Raw genomic sequence first — 24,206 nt, 5'->3', positions numbered from 1 at the left:
ATGAAAAAAGTGTCGCCTGTTTGCCGCTGTTTGCAGCTACGCCCACTACCAATTCACTCACGTGATCGTTTATTTACTGTAGCACTACATGTTTACAAGGTATTGTTGCTGCTGCTGACAGTATGTTGAAAAGAAAAAAACAACAACTTACACTGGGCAATTTCTTTAAAAAGACTGCCAAACAACTTGATAAAGAAGACCAAACGAATGTAGCTGGTGGAAGCACATCCTTTGTGACTGCTGTTACAACAGTACCGAGAGAGGAGGGAGCTAATGTCAGTGCTGCTAGTGCTAACTTGACAGTTAAAGATAACTTGTGTGCTGAAGAGACACAAGAAGATGAGCCAAGAGAAGAGGCTTCTAACGTGATGACTACAATTACCATAGTAGAGGTCGAAGGAGATATGGAAGAAGATGATGATGTTGCTGATGACCACCCCACTTGTGCTTCCTCTTCCTCCCTGCCTGCTGCTCGAGATCGGGGGGGTGAAGTTGCTGCGGTGGTCCGGCGGCTGCCGGATGGCTGGACCAGCCAACAGTGGAGTGAGTGGATCACACGCCTCCCATGGCTATTCTCCAAGGATGGATCCATAGGCTGTACTCTCTGCAGGGATGCTAAAAGCCTTCTCCTCAGTACTGATAAAGGTGGAGTGCACTTATCAGAAGAATGGTTGAACGGGGACGTATCCAGTAAAACTAAGAACAACTTGCGTAAGAAAATCTACAAGCATCGGGATAGTGTGGCGCACAACAGGGCAGTTGAACTGGCAGAAACAAGAAAACAAGCAATACTGCCGAACCAGATTCTCGCAATCAACGGAAAGTTGCTGGAGGAAACGTCCAATGCTTTCCGATCTGCGTATATGATAGCAAAGGAAAGGATGGCATTTAAAAAACTCCCACCTGTCATGCAGCTTCAAGAGATCAATGGGGCAAAGGTAGGCGCACAGATCCGACAAATCCTGTGTTGAGATTATTGGCCACATTGCACTCGAAATGCAGAAAAAGTTTGTATGTAATGTTAAAAAGGCCCAGTCAAAAATAAGCATCACTATTGATGAGAGCACTGTGCACGGACGTGCATATATGATTGTATATGTGAGATGTGACGTGACAGGAAAGGGAGATGTGGATAATGTGTTTTTAGGCCTCAAAGAGTTAGTCGAGGGCACAGACGCCGAGTCCATCTACAACAGCCTGAGAGAGGCTCTACGTGTTGCAGGTTTTGATGACGAGTTTTTGTCTAACAATCTCATCAGCATAGCCACTGACGGCGCGTCTGTCCTCACTGGCAAAAACAGTGGGGTCATTGCTCGCCTAAAACAGGACTTCCCCAAAATCCAGTCTATACATTGTTTTTGTCACCGGCTAGAATTGGCAGTCCATGACTCTCTTAAACTTGTTGCTGGATGTAACCACTTCGAAATTTTTGTTTCAAAGTTGTACAGTTTGTACAATCAGTCCGCAAAGAATGCGAGACTCCTGGAGGAGGCAGCAGCGGAGTTGAATATGCAGCTTTTAAAAATCGGGCAGATTTTTACCATCAGGTGGGTGTCAAGCAGTTTTAGAACTGTTAAGGCCGTCTGGAACAACTACCCTGCTTTAGCAAGACACTTCAAAATCGCAAGTGAGGATCCATCTCGTAATGACACGGAAAGGAAGAAATTCCTAGGGCTCCATAAACAACTCTCAAACGCTGGATTTGTAGCCGATCTGGCTTGCATGAAAGACATGCTTCGTGAGCTTCAGGCCCTGTCACTAAGGTTGCAGCAAAGAGACATCGACATAGTGAGCGCGAATTGTCAGATTCAGCAGTGCATCGATGTACTTTCTGCTTTGAAAGAGTGTGGAGGTAAATCAGCACAGAAGGCCGAGGACCGCATAACACAAAGACTGTTCAAAGGTGTGGAGCTAGTGGAGTGCAGCGGCAAAATTAAAAGGGGTCAGTTCTATCAGTCTGTGATCGACAATCTTAAGAAGCGAATGCCAGAGTCAGATCTTGTCAATATGCTCAAACCCCTCAACAAGCGCTTTTGGCCACAGGACCGCAACGCACTTATAATGTATGGGGAAAAAGAAATACGGGCCCTTGCGAAAGAACTCGGTGAATCTGCTAGTGAAGCAGTACAGGAGCTTCGCGACTGGAAGTTACAAGATGCTGCACCTGCACCAGGCAAAACGCTGGAGAAACTGTCCATTGCAAGCAGAACTTACCTGCCCACTTCATCGGAGTGCGAGAGGGGCTTTTCAGCTATGAATGACACGGACAGTAAGACTCGCAATAGACTGCGTGAAGCCAGCACCTCCTCACTACTTTTCGTGGACCTTAATGGACCTCCACTGGAGAGATTCGATCCAACGCCCTTCATCACATCTTGGCTGAAGTCGGGTCATCGTCTGTCCACATCATGGGCGCTCGCTCGCTCTCGCTCTCTCTCTCTCTCTCTCTCTCTCTCTCTCTCTCTCTCTCTCTCTCTCTCTCTCTCTCTCTCTCTCTCTCTCTCTCTCTCTCTCTCTCTCTCTCTCTCTCTCTCTCTCTCTCTCTCTCTCTCTCTCTCTCTCTCTCTCTCTCTCTCTCTCTCTCTCTCTCTCTCTCTCTCTCTCTCTCTCTCTCTCTCTCTCTCTCTCTCTCTCTCTCTCTCTCTCTCTCTCGCAAGTGGCTCCATGGACCATCAGCATCTCTTCCACCATGCAGTGTCTTGTCATCTATCTGCTCTCTCCCTCTATGTGCATCGTTGCGTATTGTTGTATTGTTAATATTAATATATGTTCATGGTTGGTGCTGCGCTGCCGCACCTATCGCGTGTGTTCGGCTATAGGCTAAAGCCCATGACATGTGAAATGTAGCCTATGTATTTTTAGTTATTTTAAATTGACTTAGGCTAATTAAACAGTCAAACGTTACATTGGTGGTCCCCCGGACACCGTGGTATAGTTCGCACACTGTATAATTGTATTTGTATTTTACCAAAGTGTTTCAAACAATGCACTTCCATCTTATTTTGTAATTTCAACTTAAAGAACTATTTTAAAATCCGCCAAAACTCGAGTCTCCAAGTTGCTCTTTTGAACTATTCAGGGACAGACCTCAATCTTATTTTATGTGTATCTAAATGGATCAACTGCCATGGAAACCAATTCCCCTTGAATTAATTGATTATTCTAATAAATAAACTTCCTCCCCTCTGAGGGTGTACCTTAAGCCCACTCAACTATCGGCCCGCGGGCCGAATCCGGCCCTTCTTTTTTCTGGCCCACAAGAGGTTGCCTGCAAATCGAAATGGCTGTGTCATTTCTTTCCAAGCCAAAGAAACGTAAAGTTGATTCGGAAAATCGCCAATTCCAGAATGAATGGACTGACATATTTATTTACTTTGCCAGCCGCAACAAGTAACAAACCGGTGTGTTTATGTGCAACGAATGGATATCCGTGATGAAAGAATACAAGGTAAAGCGACACTAGAACTCAAATCACGGCTCGTTTTCTGCCAGTTTTCCGCGGGCTCAGAGAAACGGAGAAGGACAGTACAGGGACTGCTAGCATCGTTTGAACGGAGTCAAGTGGCTTTTAGTCACTCTTTGCACGGAACAAGATAGAGCTACGATAGCATCCCTGACATCACTAGCCAGACAGAAGAGGCCCCCTTACCGACGCGGAGACCGTTAAAGAGTGCATGCTTGCTGTCATTGATGAAGTTTGACCAAAAAGTAAAAGACAGCGTCACTTCAGCCATTCAAACAGTACCTCTCTCAGACACAACAACACTTCGCAGAGTGGAACTACTTGCAAAGGATGTGTCAGGGAAGCTTTTGGAAAACCTTCGAAAAGCGGAGTTTATATCAATGGCTGTGGACGAATCAACTGACTGTACTGACATGGCCCAGCTATGCATCTATGTGAGGTTTTTGGATGGAGATCGCTTTAGGGAAGAACTTCTGGGGCTTATTCCGTTGGAGGGACACAGGTGAGGTTATTTTTCAAAAGCTAGTCTCGTGTTTTAACGAACGTCAACTGGATATTAAAAAAGTGTGCCTGTTGGTCACTGATGGCGCTCCAGCTATGATCGGCAGAGTGCAGGGGCTGCAGTATGTACACTGTATTATTCATCAATCTGTGTTGTGTGCAAAGCTCAGTGGTGATTTGAAAAACACCATGGACACTGTCATGAAAATTGTGAATTTCATTCGCTCAACCTCCATCCTACAACACCGCCTGTTCCGTCAGCTGCTTGCTGACACGTTTGCTGAACACGCTGACTTACTCGTCCACAACGATGTCCGATGGCTCAGCAAAGGAAAGGTCCTGGACCGTTTCTGTGAACTCCGCCAGGAGATTGTGTCTTTCCTTGGCACGAGTAAGCACAAACAAGATTCAAACCTCTTGGAGCGCATGTTGGGTGAACAGTTTATTGCAGATGTTTACTTTCTGTGTGACATTTTTGGACACTTGAACACTTTGAATTGCGAACTGCAGGGCCGCGAAAAGTCTATCGCTGATTTGGTTGAAAGACTTTGTGCCTTCAAGACAAAGCTAACGATCTTCAAAACAGACCTAATGACAACAAAACTGCTGCATTTCCCACTACTCCGTGCATTTATGACCACATCACCCAGGGCAAACATAACACCAGTCATGACAGACTTCATGACAAAATTGACTGAAAACTTTACTGACAGATTCCAAGGCTTCAGCATTCCAATTGAGGTATTGCAGTTTGCTTGTGACCCATTTTGCATCAAGCCTGATGCAGACTTCTGTGTAAAAGTAAAAGAGGTACTATCTTGCATCGATAAGAGCCTCTTTCAGATGGAGCTGGTTGATGTGCAGTCTTCCTTTGCTTTAAAACAGCTCCTGCAGTCTGAGGGTGTGGTAGACTTTTGGTCTAACCATGTTAGCCAGTATCACTACCCCACAACGAGGAAGGTGGCCTTGTTTATACTGACAATGTTTGGATCTACCTATACTTGTGAGTCTAGCTTTTCTCATATGAATGCCATCAAAACAAGGGCACGTTGCCCCATGACCAATGAGAAGTTGCATGAGTGTCTCAGGATTGCTCTTACCACTTATGAGCCAAACTATGCTGAAATAGCTAAATCAAGGCAGTGTAATTTCTCTCACTGACTCAAACAGGCTAAACATGACCGAAGTCTGCGGAATGCAGATCGGTTTTTATGACCATTCATGTTATGGTCATTCAAACAAGCCTACTCACTGTTTTGCAAACTGTAAAAATGTTTCCAAGACATGAATATTATTGTGAGTCTGATGGCTATTGTTTCCCTATGTTCTATTTGCATTTAGCATTACATTTTATGGATGTGTGCTGTTTTCAAAGCACCTTATGTATGCTTGGAAGTGTTGAGGATATTATAAACAGGGCTACTTACTGTTAATGTGATGAATACCGTTTCATTATGTGCATCTTGTTTTGTACATTAGTGGACTTGGAACTGTTGGAAGGAAAACACCTCATGTCTCGATAGTTGTAAAGATACAACATTGTGCCCTTTTGTGTCGAGCCTTGTAACCATAGCTTTCCTACTTTTGTATGGCTGGTTGCTTTCTGCAATGACTTAAGGTGATACAACGAAAGTGAAAAAAAGGGAAGCACATGTTCAGTTAATTTAATGTATTGGTATCTGTTAACACTACTGTAAGTAAGAGTTATTTGTAGTGATTCCTTGACAAAGTATTGTGTGGCCCACAAACCCCCTGTGATTTTCCTATTTGGCCCACTTGCTAATGAAGTTGAATAGCCCTGGTGTACCTTGTCATCGGGCCAACCCCCCCTCTTCCGGCCACGCCTCCTCTTGCCCCAGCAGATGTAGTCCAGCTCCTTCCCAGGGGAGGAGAAGCCTAGCAGGGTGTCCAGCTCCTGGTTCCCCAGCAGACGGGAGGACGGCATCTCCACCTCCAGCCGGTACGAGAGGTTCCTCAGGGTGCACACGCTGTTTTCCACAATCTGACAAACATAACACAGTGAGTTCCTCCAGCAGCATCTATATTTCCTCCTAGCAACAGAACGACATGGTCCTTAAATTGTACCAGTTCATCTAGTGAATCTTGACATGTTCAAAGACTTGTTTCTCTGAAAAACTTAAGGTCCATGTCCAAGGTCAAACTATCCAACATCTTTTCAGGATTAGTCCTCTGTGTGATAGGTGTAAGCAAGCACCTGCCACTCTTTATCATACATTCTGGTCAGGCTCTAGTTTAACAGCATTTTGGTCCTCAATATCCGAGGTATATTCAGCAATTTCAGGCTTCACTATTCATCCTTGTCCTTTTATTGGAGTTTGTGGTGTACCAATGGAGGATCTTCCTCTACGAAAGCCTCAATTAAATGGTATGGCGTACTCCTCCCTCCTAGCGAGGCGGCTCATTCTTTGACACTGGAAAAGTGACCGCCCGCCTTCGTCTGATAGATGGATCTGTGGTGTTATGTTTTTCCTTAAGATTGAAAAACTGAGATACACACTGAATGGATCAATGGGGAAACTTGATGTAGCATGGCGTCCATTTATTCCTTATGTAGAACAGCTGACGGTGCCACTTGGCTCTGACTGAGATGTGATGTCATTGGGTAATCACTGTGGATGTTTGTGCTGTTGTGTGTTTGTGCTGTTGTGTGTTTGTGCTGTTGTGTGAGTGTGCTGTTGTGTGAGTGTGTTGTTGTGTGTTTGTGCTGTTGTGTGTTTGTGCTGTTGTGTGTTTGTGCTGTTGTGTGTTTGTGCTGTTGTGTGTTTGTGCTGTTGTGTGAGTGTGCTGTTGTGTGTTTGTGCTGTTGTGTGTTTGTGCTGTTGTGTGAGTGTGCTGTTGTGTGTTTGTGCTGTTGTGTGTTTGTGTTGTTGTGTGTTTGTGCTGTTGTGTGAGTGTGTTGTTGTGTGTTTGTGCTGTTGTGTGTTTGTGCTGTTGTGTGATTGTGCTGTTGTGTGTTTGTGCTGTTGTGTGTCTGTGCTGTTGTGTGTCTGTGCTGTTGTGTGTTTGTGCTGTTGTGTGTTTGTGCTGTTGTGTGTTTGTGCTGTTGTGTGAGTGTGCTGTTGTGTGTTTGTGCTGTTGTGTGTCTGTGATGTTGTGTGTCTGTGCTGTTGTGTGTTTGTGCTGTTGTGTGTTTGTGCTGTTGTGTGTTTGTGCTGTTGTGTGTCTGTGCTGTTGTGTGTCTGTGCTGTTGTGTGTCTGTGCTGTTGTGTGTTTGTGCTGTTGTGTGTTTGTGCTGTTGTGTGTTTGTGCTGTTGTGTGTTTGTGCTGTTGTGTGAGTGTGCTGTTGTGTGATTGTGCTTTGTGTGTTTGTGCTGTTGTGTGTTTGTGCTGTTGTGTGTCTGTGCTGTTGTGTGTTTGTGCTGTTGTGTGTTTGTGCTGTTGTGTGAGTGTGCTGTTGTGTGTTTGTGCTGTTGTGTGTTTGTGCTGTTGTGTGTTTGTGCTGTTGTGTGAGTGTGCTGTTGTGTGAGTGTGCTGTTGTGTGAGTGTGCTGTTGTGTGTTTGTGCTGTTGTGTGTCTGTGCTGTTGTGTGTTTGTGCTGTTGTGTGAGTGTGCTGTTGTGTGATTGTGCTTTGTGTGTTTGTGCTGTTGTGTGTTTGTGCTGTTGTGTGTCTGTGCTGTTGTGTGTTTGTGCTGTTGTGTGTTTGTGCTGTTGTGTGAGTGTGCTGTTGTGTGTTTGTGCTGTTGTGTGTTTGTGCTGTTGTGTGTTTGTGCTGTTGTGTGAGTGTGCTGTTGTGTGAGTGTGCTGTTGTGTGAGTGTGCTGTTGTGTGTTTGTGCTGTTGTGTGTCTGTGCTGTTGTGTGTTTGTGCTGTTGTGTGTTTGTGCTGTTGTGTGAGTGTGCTGTTGTGTGAGTGTGCTGTTGTGTGTTCGTGCTGTTGTGTGTTTGTGCTGTTGTGTGTTTGTGCTGTTGTGTGTCTGTGCTGTTGTGTGTTTGTGCTGTTGTGTGAGTGTGTTGTTGTGTGATTGTGCTGTTGTGTGTTTGTGCTGTTGTGTGTTTGTGCTGTTGTGTGAGTGTGCTGTTGTGTGTTTGTGCTGTTGTGTGTCTGTGCTGTTGTGTGTTTGTGCTGTTGTGTGAGTGTGTTGTTGTGTGATTGTGCTGTTGTGTGTTTGTGCTGTTGTGTGAGTGTGCTGTTGTGTGAGTGTGCTGTTGTGTGTTTGTGTTGTTGTGTGAGTGTGCTGTTGTGTGTTTGTGCTGTTGTGTGTTTGTGCTGTTGTGTGAGTGTGCTGTTGTGTGAGTGTGCTGTTGTGTGATTGTGCTGTTGTGTGTCTGTGCTGTTGTGTGTTTGTGCTGTTGTGTGTTTGTGCTGTTGTGTGAGTGTGCTGTTGTGTGTTTGTGCTGTTGTGTGTCTGTGCTGTTGTGTGAGTGTGCTGTTGTGTGAGTGTGTTGTTGTGTGATTGTGCTGTCGTGTGAGTGTGCTGTTGTGTGTTTGTGCTGTTGTGTGTTTGTGCTGTTGTGTGTTTGTGCTGTTGTGTGAGTGTGCTGTTGTGTGTTTGTGCTGTTGTGTGAGTGTGCTGTTGTGTGAGTGTGCTGTTGTGTGAGTGTGTTGTTGTGTGATTGTGCTGTTGTGTGAGTGTGCTGTTGTGTGTTTGTGCTGTTGTGTGTTTGTGCTGTTGTGTGAGTGTGCTGTTGTGTGAGTGTGCTGTTGTGTGAGTGTGTTGTTGTGTGATTGTGCTGTTGTGTGAGTGTGCTGTTGTGTGTTTGTGCTGTTGTGTGAGTGTGCTGTTGTGTGTTTGTGCTGTTGTGTGTCTGTGCTGTTGTGTGAGTGTGCTGTTGTGTGTTTGTGCTGTTGTGTGTCTGTGCTGTTGTGTGTCTGTGCTGTTGTGTGAGTGTGTTGTTGTGTGTTTGTGCTGTTGTGTGTTTGTGTTGTTGTGTGATTGTGCTGTTGTGTGAGTGTGCTGTTGTGTGTTTGTGCTGTTGTGTGTTTGTGCTGTTGTGTGATTGTGCTGTTGTGTGTCTGTGCTGTTGTGTGAGTGTGCTGTTGTGTGTCTGTGCTGTTGTGTGTTTGTGCTGTTGTGTGTCTGTGCTGTTGTGTGTTTGTGCTGTTGTGTGTCTGTGCTGTTGTGTGAGTGTGTTGTTGTGTGTTTGTGCTGTTGTGTGTTTGTGTTGTTGTGTGTTTGTGTTGTTGTGTGATTGTGCTGTTGTGTGTTTGTGCTGTTGTGTGTCTGTGCTGTTGTGTGAGTGTGCTGTTGTGTGTCTGTGCTGTTGTGTGTCTGTGCTGTTGTGTGAGTGTGCTGTTGTGTGTTTGTGCTGTTGTGTGTCTGTGCTGTTGTGTGTTTGTGCTGTTGTGTGTCTGTGCTGTTGTGTGTTTGTGCTGTTGTGTGTCTGTGCTGTTGTGTGAGTGTGTTGTTGTGTGTTTGTGCTGTTGTGTGTTTGTGTTGTTGTGTGTTTGTGTTGTTTATGTCTGTGTTTAAAACCTCAATAAAAATACATTGACTAAAAAAGGAACTTCAGATCCAGATGTTCCATGACAATATATAGCTAAAACCCGTCCAGATCTAAAGGGCTATAGTAAAAAAAAACTGCCTAAAACTGGATAAAGCATATCTATATATACAGTCTATGGGATAAAGTGAATTTATGGAGACTTCTGGCAGTTGAGGCATGCTAAAAGGCAATAGGATGCCAGTACATGTGATCAAATTACCGTATTACCCGGACTACAAGGCGCACCTGAACATTAGCCGCACAAGCTAAAATGAGGGGGAATCCTGTTTTGTTCATACATTAGCAGCACCGGACTAAAAGCCGCAGGTGTTTTAATGTGTAATTACCATCTGTAAGAGAATATGCATACATCTTTCTTAGTATGAATTTGCGGAAGTTTGTTATTTTTTCCGCGTAGTCGGGAGGGAGTTGCTGACACACAGTCGTCCGCGCCCTGATGGACAGTCCTTTTCGTTTCATAAATCTGTGACACCACGATGGTCCACCTCTGAAATGTTCTATCTTCATTTCGGTGGCGACTGTTTTGGCTTTCAGTCGGATCTGCACAGTTGAAACACCTCGCCCGTTTGCTCTCTGTGTGTTCACCCAGTCTTCAATAAAGTCTTCAAGTTTGGGCCAGCTGCTTTTATTGTCTCTGAAAGCTTTTTCGTCTTTTTGGACTGAGCCAGTTCTTCACGCTGGCGTCTCCAACGTCTCACCATTGATTCGTTTATACCAAGGGTAAGTGCAGCAGCTCTCTTTCCCTCGTTGAGAGCCAAATCGACTGCCTTTAATTTAAAAGCTGCATCATATGCATTTCTTTTGTTTGCCATAATGAGGGTTTGTGGATGAAAGCTTCCTTTGCTCCTGTAATACTCGTCTTGCTCTTGCTAATCTAGTCTCTTTTTCGCGCTAATTCGTACAGCACTGCTTTGCCTGGCGGACGGACATGTGACCAACATACCACTCTTTTCCCCCCTCATGAAAAATACATAGAAAAGGCCGCACCGGACTATAAACCGCAGGGTTCAGAGCTTGTGCAAAAAGTAGCGGCTTATAGTCCGGAAATTACGGTAAATGCACCTTTACTTTGAAGAGAATGACGCATCATTTCTCTGGGTTTGAAATATGGGATAATGTAAGCACACAGTTCAGCTAAATATTTAACATAGGTCTAGTGGTTTTTACCATTCTTAATGCAGAAATGCTACGTTTTATACCTTCAATTGTACATGTATTACTATATATATGACTAATGTGTATTAACCAACAATGTTTTGCAATGACACTGCTTGACTGACATTACTTATATCTTATAATTTTTCATTTCATTACTTGCTGCTACTTCACTACTTTTGTATATTTACTGATTTTGATAAAGCTGCTACGCTTTTTTATTAAAAAGTAACATGTGCTTGCCTCTTGATTTAATATGCTGGTTTACTTTTCTTATTTTGACTTTTATCTGCACGGTTCCTTTTGTCGTAACATATTTATCTCCCTGATTTCTGAATCTCTTTTGTGGTTCATTTTTACATTTAAGCATTAAGAATGTGAATATGGTTTGATTTAGGGTGATGTTAATCTCCCAGGGTCGAATGGATACATAGAGTAACAGAGTGTGTGTGTTGGTGTGTGTTTAGCTGCACCTTGCTGTCGTAGTCAGAGGTGTTGACGCAGGCTTTGAGGACGTGAAGCAGCGAGTCCACCAGACCTTCACAGCAACGCAGCTGACTCCTCGCCTCTTCCCCTGCTGAGCTCAGGTTTCTCACACACACACACACACACACACACACACACACACACACACACACACACACACACACACACACACACACTTCAGATTGAGGTGCAGTGAGTGTATTCCCCCACATGGCGGCTTAAAGCCTGCCCGGATACAAGTAAAGGAGCAGCTGATCCTCCAATAGGAGCCTTCAGCTGCCACTAATGGTGCTGACAAGAGAAGACTGCACAACAGCACAGAACTCCCACAATGCATTTCTATACCATCAATCTACAGCCTGGATACAAAGCAGTGCTGGGGGCTTCTTGTGAGCGGGGATGTAGTTTCCCTGCAGTCACTTAAAGCCGTAGAAGAATAAATCCTCAGCCGTTTGTGTGCAGTCATGATCACAGAGCAGTGATGAAGCCATTCAAATGCACTTTGTTTGGGTAGTTTGAGTTAAAGTAACGGCTAAAGTTATGGTTATGGATTCTTTTTGCAAGTTAGTACTTAGGAAAATGCGCCTGGACTATATGCAGATCATAATCACCAACTATTCTGATAATTAAAAGTAATTCTTTATGCAAAAAGGTTTTTAAAAAAAGCAGATTTCAGTCTTTTAAATGTGGAGGTATCCTGCTTTGATGGGTTTCTATAAAGATGAACATCACCCTTTGCTGATACTGAGATTAACATTTTTTGATTTGACATTTTATAGACCAAACATTAATATAGTAGGCAGATGAATTCAAACTGACAATGATCCTTAGGTGCAGCCCTAAAATCTAGATGGGTGTGTAGCTGTAAATTGGGTTGTTAAGGGTTAAATACCATGTGTAAATATATCAGGGCATTATGTATCAAATGTATTTAGTTTTGGAAAATGTGAAATATGTTAAACTGTTAAGATGTTATTCATGCGACAAATCTCCATAACAGAGCCTCTGGTTAAAGAATATGTGACTGTGATTCAGGCAGTGTGGACAAACAGTAAACCCAAAGACCATCCTCTAATTTCACAACGAGATTACATTTGGTAAGCAAAGATCCACAGTTTTAGGAGACACTTTGTTATGTATAGTTTTATTTATTTACATTTTTTGGGGTTTTGGACTTTTTAGTTTAGTTTTGGGGCTTTTCACTAACAAAGGTTCTTAGGGTTAGGGGTAGTTCTGTTAATTATGCATAAACGCCATGCATATAGTTTATAAATGAGAAAAGGAGGATCTTTTTTATTTATTTTCTACAAGACATGAGCTGTGGTGAAAGCAGATAAACAGTTAAAACAATAGAATAAAAGTACCGCAACACATTCAGCAGGGGTGCGTTTGGTTCCTCACCTCAGACAGCCGGTGGTATTGCGCAGCAGCAGCGAGGACTGGAACTTGACTTTGTGCTCGTCGCGGTGGGACAGGCTGCTCCAGCCAGAGTGGGGGATGACCACGGTGTTGGTGAGCGTGCTCAGAGCGTCGCGGATGATCGTCATCTTCACCGCGTCGCACGACGACAGGTTCCACAGGACGCCTGGGGGAGAGAAACCAAAATAGGTTTTAAGATTGAAACTTAATGTAGGGTTCATGGTTGTCCTGCATATATCATGTAACAAGGAGATTAAATCATCTAAATCTGGACCAGAGCTGTAGAATGAAACCTTTCCTAGGGGTTTAAATCAACCCAGAGAATCTCTTTTCTGTGTTTCCACAGAACATGGTGTGTATCAGATTCTTACGTGTGTGTGTGTGTGTGTGTGTGTGGCTGCAGAGCTGTTTCCAAAGCACATTATCTTAGCATCTGTCCCGATGACTGTGCCGAGATCTGTTCTGTCAACACTGAGCGCTGAGTGTCTGAGCCGCTGTCGCTCTCACCTCCCACAGAACAGCCGACGCACACATTCACACGCTGCCAGCCAGTCAGACGCACACACACTCCGGCCAGCAGACAAGCAGGCGGACGCCCCCACACACACCACAGCGGGGCTCCAAGGTTGAATGTTTTGGTGAGGATGGAAGCTTGTTAGTTTGCGAATAAAAGACCTAAAGTAACCCACCCAACACGGGTGGCTTTTTCAGAATTTACGAAGAGACAGATGTTCTTGTTCTACACTTGACTCCAGATTTCCATCCATCTTTCTTGAGAAAACTAATAAGAAAGGGTTTTTTGTATGGTCTATTGCTCATTTAGATTGCAAGTACTCAGAGGGTTAAACTGCAACAGCCTCTTGGGTCGTCTCATAATGTCTTGAGTAAGGTAGAGCATGATGACTTGTCTCTTCAGTCATAGCATTGCTGTTTTGCTTTATTTCTTTTTCTGACCTGCTGAATTCACTTTTTTTTGTGCCAAGGTTTGTTTCAGTTTTGGTTTGTAGAAAGGGCAAAATATTGGTGTTATTAAGGTCATGTGCAATGCTGTTTTTTTTTAATGCAACACATTTTCCCTCCATTGGGTTCATTTTGCAAAAACAATAGCTGATGGCGGAAGCAAGCCAAGAAACCTTGAAATGCATCCACAAATGCAGCTAGCAAGTACAAAGGATTTAAATATCTCCTTTGCAAACATTTTGTTTTTGCACGAGAAACCCTTCAGCCCAACGGGACCTACCGGTGACGAGCTCTCGGACTTCATTGTCGGTGGTCTTCCTGAGGAGGCGCAGCAGGGCGGGAACTCCGCCGCAGTTCCTCAGCGCCACCTTGTTGTTGTCCGTGGCCTTTCCGTACACCAGGTTCCTCAGGGCCCCGCAGGAGCTCTTCTGGACCTCCGTCAGCTTATGATCCAGCAGGTCCACCAGGTGCTGGATCCCCCCCAAGTGACACACCTGCAGAGGAGCAATCAGAGAGAGAGGAGCTTCATGAAGTTATACACAAACTACAATCATCAGCATGGATTAAACAAGCAAACTATGAGCAGCTGAAAGCTGGGATAAAGGAGTGTCATACATATTTATTTTAATAGTGTTGATGGATGATGAGTCAGAGACAACGTCATTAAATATATCAACCACGTATAAAAACTGTCACCTCTTTAAAAATCACCGATATCAAAATACACCAAACTATTTAGCACCAGTAACACTATTTATCCCGGGGGAATGGTTCTGTAACATTTGTTCCATTTTAAAACTACATTTAAAAACATTATGAACTAAATATTAAATATATTTAGAGAAATATTTCTCAAATCATAATATTAAAGCAAATATGCAAAAAGAGTACAAACAATATATTTGTACAAACATAAGAAGTTATCTGAATATGGAATTAAAATGAAGTAAAAATTGTAATAAATAGAATTAGCATAAAAATATAATGACAATAAAAATCACCATGATGATAAAGAAAATTAAAATAAATATGATTATTATAATAATACAAATAATAATAATTATAATAATAAAAATAATTATTATTATAATTATTTTTATTATCTTTATTATAAGAATAAAATAACAATAAAAATAATAACAATAACAATAATTATAATAATGAAAAACATTATAATAATTATAATAGTAAAAATGATAATTATTATTATTATAATAAAAGTAATAATTAGAATAATAAAAATAAATACAATAAAAATATTAATATTATAATTATAATTATAATTATAATATTAAGTGCACATTGTGCACCAATAAATACATTATAATATATACAGTGGTGAAGTTTACGCCACAGTTTTAATACACCAATATACTAGTTGTAGTAATTATGTAGTTAATGTTATTGTAGTAGATATTAATGCTGAATTGCACTGTTTATTTTGGAATAAAAGTAAGTGGGGCTGCATCAGGCCCCCCCATGGCATGTTTGAACCTTTGCTTGTGTCATCTCTAAAAAAAAAAAGGAGTCTCAGGAGAGCAGCAGACGCCTGTGTTCAAACCGCAAGAGAAAACATTTGTTTCTGGCAAAATGAGCAGGCGAGATTCTAGGCCGCTCCAAAGGATAATTAAAAGCTCATCACCAAACGAACCAAACGGCACTAAAACGTCTCTTGCCGTTGTGCCGGAGTTATTTATTGCCCGGGAAGCGAAGCACAGAGAGAGCGAGCGGCACATTTGGCTCCAACATTACCGAACGTTTTATTGGAGCAGATGGTGCTTTGGCTCAGAGTTTGGCAGCAGAAAAACTCAAATATGAAACCTTTAAGCTGAGAATAAACTCTGACAAAGAGGGCAGGGATACAATGAGAGGTATCTGAGGCAATGTAAAGCAGCAACACTTGCAGCAGGGAGAGTTAAATAAATCAAAAGTGGAGTTTGACACAAGACTAAATTTGTCTGGTCAAATAGTTCCTTTAGGAGAACCTCGGTTTTAGCTGCATGCATTTTTAATATGTCTTTAAAAAGGATTGAAGGCTGTCAGCAGCACCTTCCTCCACCTGAGGAGTGAGTCACGACTCTGACGTCTGCTTTTCTATTTTTACTCAGCAGACAGCGGCGCAGCGTGTCCCGGTCACCTTACCTCCACCTTGACCCTGTTGTCTCCGTAGCACAGGTGCTGCAGGTAGGCGGCGGCGTTGGCCTGCACGGAGGGGAAGTGGTGCTGCAGCATGTGGATGACCTCCGTCAGCTCGGGGTCACGCCAAGCAAACTCCCTGAGGGGCAACATGGGAAAACGTACACTTTATCTCCTTTCACCGGGAAAGTATCACCTGTTAAGATACTGCTTTAAACTTTATCTGATCCTGTGACGGTCCTAACATGCATATCTTCACTCATCTTAAAGTGAGTACCTGGGGTCCTTATGGATGCTCTCGAGGGAGGGGGTGCGCGTGGCCCCCCGCTCAATGAGCCCGGAGTGGCGGTGGGAGAAGACAGGCTCCCGGTAGGGGTCCACGTACAGAGCGGCGGTGCTCAGCCCGAAGCTGCTTCTTTGGAACGGCAGCGTGCCGCAGTGGCTCGTGGCCCGAGGGAGAGTCGCCAAACCTGAGGGAATAAAGGGAAGAGAAACAGAGCTTGGAAACACATTTCATCCAGGTTTTCTTTTCTCTGCATTCAGAATAGCAGCATTAAGTTGTATGCAGTTTGCAGCTATCGAGAGCAAAATGCATCCAAGGTCACATATTAGTTACATAAGTGCCTAAAACAGGCGTTTGAAAGCATCCGGCTGTCTCCCAGGTTTGAATCTCGGCTAAACGAAACTAAAATGGCTCCTTAGATCCTCCACTATCAAACTCCGCAGAGCATTCAGCTTTAAATCACTCTGCAAAGGCATCAATTAAGAAGCACATGAAAGCTTTCCGCCTAATTAAGTTCTGACCTCGGGGAGCCATAATAACAACAGTTCCTGTGCCTGCAGACCCAGATTTTTAGAGGAATAATCTTCAGAGCAGATGTGAAACTTAGCTGGGCTTCCCAACCTGGGGACCGGGTACCTGAGGGGGATGCTGATGATATTAGTTTACTTTAAAGTTTTGATTGTGACTTATTTGGAGGATTAGTGCGCTCTTCTGTCAACACCACAACTCCTACTGAACTGCTGTTTGTATTTGCTATATGTTTTACTACTCTAAGATTGCTTATACTCCTAAAATCAAGTTCATTTTCCTACTTTTTATTGTTTAAATGTCATCTTAAAGTAACCCCCTGCCATATAAATCCTTGTTGTCGAGGGAACCGTTGCAATGCTAGCTTCCAGGTCGCCTACAAAAGAGTAGACTCTTATTAGCTACTTGCGGGTGCTGCAGTACCTGTGTTGGTCCTGTAGAGAGAGCCCTGGGGTTCGTGGGTGGGGCTGTGGAACAGGGGGCTGTGGAAGGAGCACTCATCAAAGACGGGCGTCATGTGGCAGTCCGGAGACAGCGCCGCCCTCAGCTCCGGGTCTATCTGTCCTGTGTGACCGGCGTACGAGCTGTGGAGCCCTGTAGGGGACAGGTTAAAGGTTAAAACACGAGCTAGTAAACTTTATTCACACATTATTTTGCCTTCAACAATAACTTGCAATAAAAATATGGCTTGAGAATGTATACGAATGAAGAAAATATGAACAACAATCTGACTTTTCTTTGATTTCCGGGGTGATAGCAGACCACTCCAAGCAGCCACTCAGGGAATATCAGCACATTGTGATGTACAGTTTCAAATAAAACATAAAAAGCTATTATTTACACTTCAAATAAATGGTGAATGGAGGGACTATGTTCTAATACAGTTTCCTATTCATATAAATAGAGATCATACAGTTCCAAAGTTGCTGGAATGATCAAATGCTACTTCACACCACATGGAAAAAAAGCTGCGTAATCAACCGGACCAAAACCCTTTCCCCCTGTCATGCTCATACAAAAGTCATATGTACGCCTCATTACTCGGCGGTAGGTGAGGCCATGCAAATGGAGATTGTATTTCATAACTCATCCCGAATGCTGTTGTGCTTATAAAGCGAACGCAGGCTCAGGTCATCGGGAGCCGGCTGCAGGCGGCGTCATCAGCAAGTCAAACAAGGAGCAGAGGGTTTCTCCATCCTCCAATCTCTGAGAGGATCACTTCAAAGAGCGCTCCAATTATAAAGAGGCTTTAGGGGACGAGGAGGGGGTGGGGGGATCACAATGTGCACTTAGAGCTGAGGATAGAGAGCTATGTGCTTCTGCAGCTCTCTTCCTAAGCAGGAAACGGGTCTTATTGCAAAGCGAAGTCCTTTAGAGAGATAGCATTGGTTGTTGTGACGCATCTCGTGAATCTGGACCTGGGTTTATTTATTTCTGAAGGCCTCGACTACAGAGGTTCACAACCTTTTCTTGATTTAATATAAACTGGATGTTAGCCCTGTTAAATGTATAAAGGAAGATATTTTGAAGGATATTACTATCATTTCATACATTTGAATAGAGGTTGTACTAGGACGATTTAACTATTTATCCACCAACTATAAGCTGCTTCCGATTTCCAAGTGTATTTATTCATTCAACTCGAGTTGTTTCATTACTTACAGCTTAACAAGCGTCCTTGCTTACAGTTTGTTTATGCACAGCTGCCTTGATATGTCAATACATATTTACAAAGGCACATCTATATTCTTTTTTAAATATCCTTAATTCCTCCACATCCCCCTGAGATGCATTGCATTTTTACCAAAAACAATGTAATATCTTTCCTGTTTTCCCTTCCACACACGCATGAAAACCTCAGCCCCGTCAGAGACGTTGCAGTTTTGCAACCGATTTGACAGAAAAGAAAAGATCATGTCCCAGTTTACGTTGTGTTTCGGCTGCTCACCAGGTTTCACTACCTAAGCTATGAGTGTGGCTGATCTGTAATAGCCTAATCTTGTAAATCTATTGCTTATCTCCCTGCTGTAATCTGGGATTATGTTGGATCTGAGGGATAACTGGGAATAAGGACTTTGGCGACATATTAGGCCACTTAGCAGCATCGCAGGGTGAGAGCACTCAGCGAGAGAATAGGGGGCATTTTATTCAGTTCACTGACTCCCACACACACACATCCATCCACTCACACACATGCACAAACACAACACAAACTCTAGCCATCAATGATGTCCACACAAACTGATGGGCACTCATCATCATGTGAAAAAGGAATAAACTAAACAGCATAATAAAGCCTTGGAGTCAGCTTATAATCACATGCTGACGCTCCAGAGGGGCTTTGTGATGGAAACACCCCTATATGGGTCAGTGGGAGCGGCTTAGGAAAGTGACAGTGGGCAGGACGCAGGCATAAATCTGCTGCAGCATCAGCAGCGCTTTTTCAACAACAAAAAAAGTAAATCCTGCAGCGGACGCACAGCCAAGTGTCGGGGGGGAAGTTGCCGGGATAGACTTAAGTTTCTGACGTTACTTGGCGTAGAAAGGTCATGTCTTCCTCGGGAAAATGATCGATATATGGTTTAAAGATTCAGTTTTGGTTTCAAATTCACTCCATAGGTGTTCGTAAGTGACATTTTAAATTAAATTAAACTCCATTAACTAAAAGAAGAAGAATTGGTGTGGTATTATATTCCAGAAATAAATAACATATAAGATTGAAGCCATATAAATGTTTGAATACTTTGTGGAAAAATCTAAGTAAAGGATATGAAATGTTTTTAGGGGCAACATGGCTGGAATATCAAATCCTGACAACACAGTGCACCACCTTTTATTTTGTGAGTATGAGTTTTCTTGGAATGATAATCTCTTGTTTTTGTCTTTTTTTTATACTGAGGTATTCCTTAGTAATCATTACATAGAAAGCAACCATTTATAATGCAAAGTCCTTCCTTCAGTACAAAATGATCCATTTCCGGACTTTTTGTTAACACTATCTGCCTTTTCACAGTGAAATATACATGTTGTATAAACGGTAATGCTTTAACCTATAATACTGTGGTGATAAAGATCTGGTATTGCCTCCGATAACGTTTATTTAGCATGTTTGCATTTAATTCGGCTTTCAAAAATCAAGTAAAAGCTAAAGCAGGCTACTTTGCATTAGCCCACTGTATGCGTGCTATTGGGTATCAACTGCATATCTCCCAAAAGGAATTCAGCTTTTTTCTGAGTATGAACAAGTGTTTTTACAGGAAGAGTCTAACTAGACGGCAATCACCCGCTGCTCCTCCTGGATCGCTTCATAATAAACCGATAGATACTAACACGATTTGTTCTCATGGCCATCAATTTGCTAAGCGGAGCATGAGAGAGAACTTCAAGAGGAAGCACTTCCCATCAGGCCGCTGTGCTCTACTGTCTTCCATTTGTTTTCCGGCACAGATCCATCCCCCAGCAAGATTACTTCAAAAACATGCACCTGGTGAAAGGGAATCCTCCCCTCCTCAAACATTACATCCCTTATTCTCATTCTGGCATGCTTCAAATGAAGTGTTATCAAGCCCAGCTGCATTATCTGCCCCGGCTGCAAGATGAGTTGTCTGGAAAGTGAAATGAGCTCCCTAAGCCTGGTTAGAGATAGCATCACCTGCAGAGCTTGCAGTTTGCCTGAAAGTGATTTTGTTTAACATGCACTGGATGGTTCTCCCTGCTTCACTGAGATATAGGAAACTCTGCTGCTCAGTAAAAGCGTTGTTTTCTACAATATGAAATCTGCTCAGTCACTTCCCCTGGACAAAGGAAAGGTTATTAAATCAAGAGGGGGAGTGGTGTTGAGGCTGCGGAGCGTGGCTTTGTTTATTTACAAGGTTCGCTGAAAACATTTAAACCTTCTTCAGGCTTGGGGAGTAACGGGTTACATGTAACGTCATCAGGATATAGATTACTAGCAGGATTCAGTTACAATACACTTTGAAATAAAGCTTGATATATTATAGGTAGACGCACTGAATACTTCTTCTAAATACATTCATTTTTAATGCAGTAGCTGAACACTTGATTTATCTCCCCAAAAATACAGATTATGCCTTTTTTTTATCTCTCTAAGGTTGCATTGTTACATATACTGAAGTAAAAACATCTCAATCTTATTTATTCTCTTTTGTTTTTATGTGCGTTGCATTAAGATGTTGAGGTAATCCAAAAGTAACAGAAAGTAATCAGGTTACTTCAACATTTTGATACTCAGATTAGAATACTGATTACATTTTTGGACACTACTGTAACAGATTACATCTCTTAAGTACCCCTCCCAACCCTGATTGCTTCCCTACAGCGAGAATCTGCAGTAAAGTGCTTTTCTCGAACACGAGTCCCGGACCAGGCATCCCTCAGAAGTGTAAACTGACCGCTCTCACTGACTCAAGAATAGAGGGCAATGAGAAACACTGCACCTTCCACTCCATATGCATTCATCAGCCCTCCGTGTCGGTGTGTAATTCGATATCAAACCACCATCAGAAAGACAAACCCTGTCAAGGAGGAAGGCTGTAAAGATCCCAGAGGTTCACAACAAAGTAGATCTGTATGCACAGGCTCTATATTCCCTCATGTTTAATGTGGCTATAAGGGTTTCTCATGTTGTAATGTCTTGCTGCGAGGGACAATCTCTGGACTTATATAAATGAAAGCGTTATGACTTCACGCTTTGAAAAATACATTGTGTAAATATCCTTGGCATGAAAATGTTCTGTATTAAATAAAGCGCTTTATAAAACTGAATGACATGGGGTCATGAAATGTGTAATAGGATGGGAAAGGCTGGTTCCAATGTTCATCTCCTACATATTTGTGTTGCATTCTTAGAGGAGCCTGTGACCTAGGTTTCTTTACTGCATATCTACAGCTGTGCATGTGAAAATAAAGCCCTATGAACTTTGAACTGTGAGTGGTACTGACCGATGAGGCTGTCGGGCCGCGGCAGTGCGCTTCTCTGGTACAGGCCGTACGGGTCGGCTCCATAGGCCAGCGGCTGGCTCTGCCGGGGCAGCGTGGAGCCGTAGTGCTGCGGCACCGCTGTCATTCCCGACCTCAGAGGGGACCCCGTCAAACACCTCCCCTCCACCAGGGACAGGGTGGAGCCCAGACGACCTCCTCCTCCTCCCAGCACCACCCCACCTAGGGCCTGGGTGGCGTCGGTCGGGGATGTGGGTGAGGGGCAGGAGGGCGGCATGGAGGTGCAGGGGAACAGGGCTGCCAGAGGTTTGGGCTCCGAGAGGATGGGGGAGTCGTAGGTGCTGCCCTGGGAGGTCCGCAGGGAGATGCGGGAGGGGGAGACGGTGCCCCCACCTGGAGACTGGCTCCTGGAGGGGAGGGAGGTCATCCTCCGTAACACCCTGCCAGACACCTGAGGGAAGATGAAAAAGGATCAGAGGGTGGAAAAGTGCTCATGTTTTTGCAATACCTGGGTAAATGTATTTTGTCACAGTCCAGCTGAATCTTATTCAGGTCATATTGTGAGATAAGCAGGCAATTGCTTTTAATTAAGCCCTTTTATTTGATTTAGGAGTAAATACCGTTAAATTATGCATGCACTCACTTAAGCACATCATTTCAAGTACTGTACAATGCTTTAAGCCCCAGTATTATGACTCTGCAGGAACACAAAAGGAATGTAATCTTACAGAACAAAAATATAAAAACTAAATGTGAAACATAACACATTTTATTGGAGGATTTATTTTAAAAACTCCAAAGCATAAAACCTGTTGAACTAAATGCAGTTTTTTGCATCCTGCATAATCATGGTTTTTTTTGGCAGTTATGCAAAGCTTAACCAGAGATAGCAGAAGTTATGTAGAATCATCACAATCATTATCAAATGACAGTTTAGCACATTTTTCATTAAGATTGACTTGATTCTTGGATTCATGTGCTCTCCAGGGCCCAAAATAACTACAAATGTCAAGTTTAATATCCACAACACTGTTGGTACCTAATCACTTAAGCAGATCTGTTGAGGCTCTGAACACTGGGAGTGTACTATACCAGCTACCTGTCATTTCACACTTAGCGGCAGGATAGTAACTGCTGAAGGGCATCATTATCCTTTTTAATTTTCCAACTAAGTGAACGTGCGTGCTTTTGCTTAAATGTCTACATTCATTATACCGCAGGCTGAGTTCTGCCAGTAAATATATTTCATTTCTGGGAAGATTTGACAGAATACTTCACATTTCTACCAAAAAAAAGGTACTTTTCCCTGCTTATTACCAAGTGTAAAATGCCCCTGAATATCAGACTGAGGCAACTGGATGCCGATCTGGGCCGCCTTAATCCATCAAAGCCTCCGACGCCTCGAAGGGAAATTAAGAGCCGAGACATGTAAGCCCATCCAGTGAGGAATAAATCAGGGGAAAATTCAAATGGGCTCACTATTATCTGTCATTCTTGCTGCTACTGTCATGCAATGAGCATATCATTATTAGCCACAATGAAGGGATAATGGGACACAGTCTTAAAGGTACGACTCGTTCTGATTTGAAGGCTTTAGCTATTGTTCTTCATCCCTCCGGGCAGTAATGATTGAGCAGCCATTGCTTTAGGGATGAATAATATTATTCCCAGCAAAAGAAAACACTGAATTTGAGGTGACTGAAACATGTGACAAGTGGAAAATTATTTTTCATTTTAGGAAACAACTGCAAGGTTCAATTCAGTGACTGGAGTTTGAGTCCTTTAATCTTCAACAGTTGACCTGACCGTTTATTTCCACCTTGTTGCTATTATGCTTGTGACAATTAAACCTTTGAATTGAGTCTAAATGAACTGCCTTCCAAGGTCAAGAATAATCTTTGAACCTGAGCTTTTAAACCAGACAGCAACATTAAAAGGACTTGTGTTGTAACGCAGAGCAGATCCGGCCTACCTGCCCAGAGGCTTGACCCTCGGCTCTCGGGCTCCTGGATAGCGAGGCCCGGGGCTCCGAGCGCACCACGTTCTGGTTGCTGTAATAACTCACGCTGCTGTCCTGGTAGCCGCTGTCTGAATACGAGGTCATCTGCGCCGAGTGACCTCCTGAGCCTGAGAGGAAGGGGAGATCAGGAGGTGAGGAAACACTGTCGTCGTTGTTATGGCTGCTGCTGAAGTGCTGCAGCACTTTGAGGTGCGATCAAACCCATCAGCAGTCTCCACCACACCAGCCTCTTCATTTGCATATTATCTAACATGGCTTTCAACTTGTTAAAAGGCATTATGCACATAAATACGTGCACATGCATATCTGCATTAAGCTGTACGCTGGTCCTGGAACAATCTGCATATAGCTTCAATAAAGCTGGCCTACTTTCCCCTGTAGGAAACCAACAGGGGTATTTTTACACTAACAGACCACCTCCACTGTATGGAATGTAAATAAGACCAAAGAAAGGCTTATTTAGAAGTCAGTTATCATTATTACTGTATTACACTGCATTTCAAGTACTGAGATGTTTTTTGCCATTAATATCTTTATCAATAGGAATACGCCGCTATATATTTTTACGTAGTTATTGTTGAATATTGTAGAACAATGTGCACATTTTTCATGAACTTAAAATGTTTATATTCATATTTTAATTTGTTTTATTTCATTTTATTGTGTTGCATTGTTTTTATTTTATTCCATTTAATTGTATTCTATTCTTTTCTAAAATGGAGCAACTGTTTCAAACCTCAGGTCGTCCCTGGAAAAAATAAGCATTCAAACGGTGAGGTGTTTACTGATGATGTTTTTATTCATTATAATAAAAAAGGAGGTTGAATAATG

At 43.0% G+C, this 24,206-nt stretch overlaps 1 protein-coding gene across 3 annotated transcripts in view; it reads right to left on the bottom strand.

The window, feature by feature from the left end:
* The window catches only part of LOC134861062 (plakophilin-4-like), a 46,197-nt gene that overhangs the window by 6,124 nt on the left and 15,867 nt on the right, over positions 1-24,206 (bottom strand). For all 3 annotated transcript variants that reach the window (XM_063878058.1, XM_063878059.1, XM_063878060.1), the window contains exons 6-14: positions 23,328-23,482; positions 21,359-21,806; positions 16,820-16,990; positions 15,863-16,055; positions 15,592-15,724; positions 13,730-13,943; positions 12,472-12,655; positions 11,058-11,175; positions 5,772-5,966 (exon numbers count right to left, since the gene is read on the bottom strand). In XM_063878058.1, the coding sequence (XP_063734128.1) occupies positions 5,772-5,966; positions 11,058-11,175; positions 12,472-12,655; positions 13,730-13,943; positions 15,592-15,724; positions 15,863-16,055; positions 16,820-16,990; positions 21,359-21,806; positions 23,328-23,482 (1,811 nt within the window). The remainder of the gene's footprint in view (positions 1-5,771; positions 5,967-11,057; positions 11,176-12,471; positions 12,656-13,729; positions 13,944-15,591; positions 15,725-15,862; positions 16,056-16,819; positions 16,991-21,358; positions 21,807-23,327; positions 23,483-24,206) is intronic.

Source organism: Eleginops maclovinus, chromosome 24 (assembly GCF_036324505.1).
Source record: "Eleginops maclovinus isolate JMC-PN-2008 ecotype Puerto Natales chromosome 24, JC_Emac_rtc_rv5, whole genome shotgun sequence".
NCBI lineage: Eukaryota > Metazoa > Chordata > Actinopteri > Perciformes > Eleginopidae > Eleginops > Eleginops maclovinus.
The sequence above is the reverse complement of the archived record's forward strand: the minus strand, read 5'-3'. Positions and strand labels throughout refer to the sequence as shown.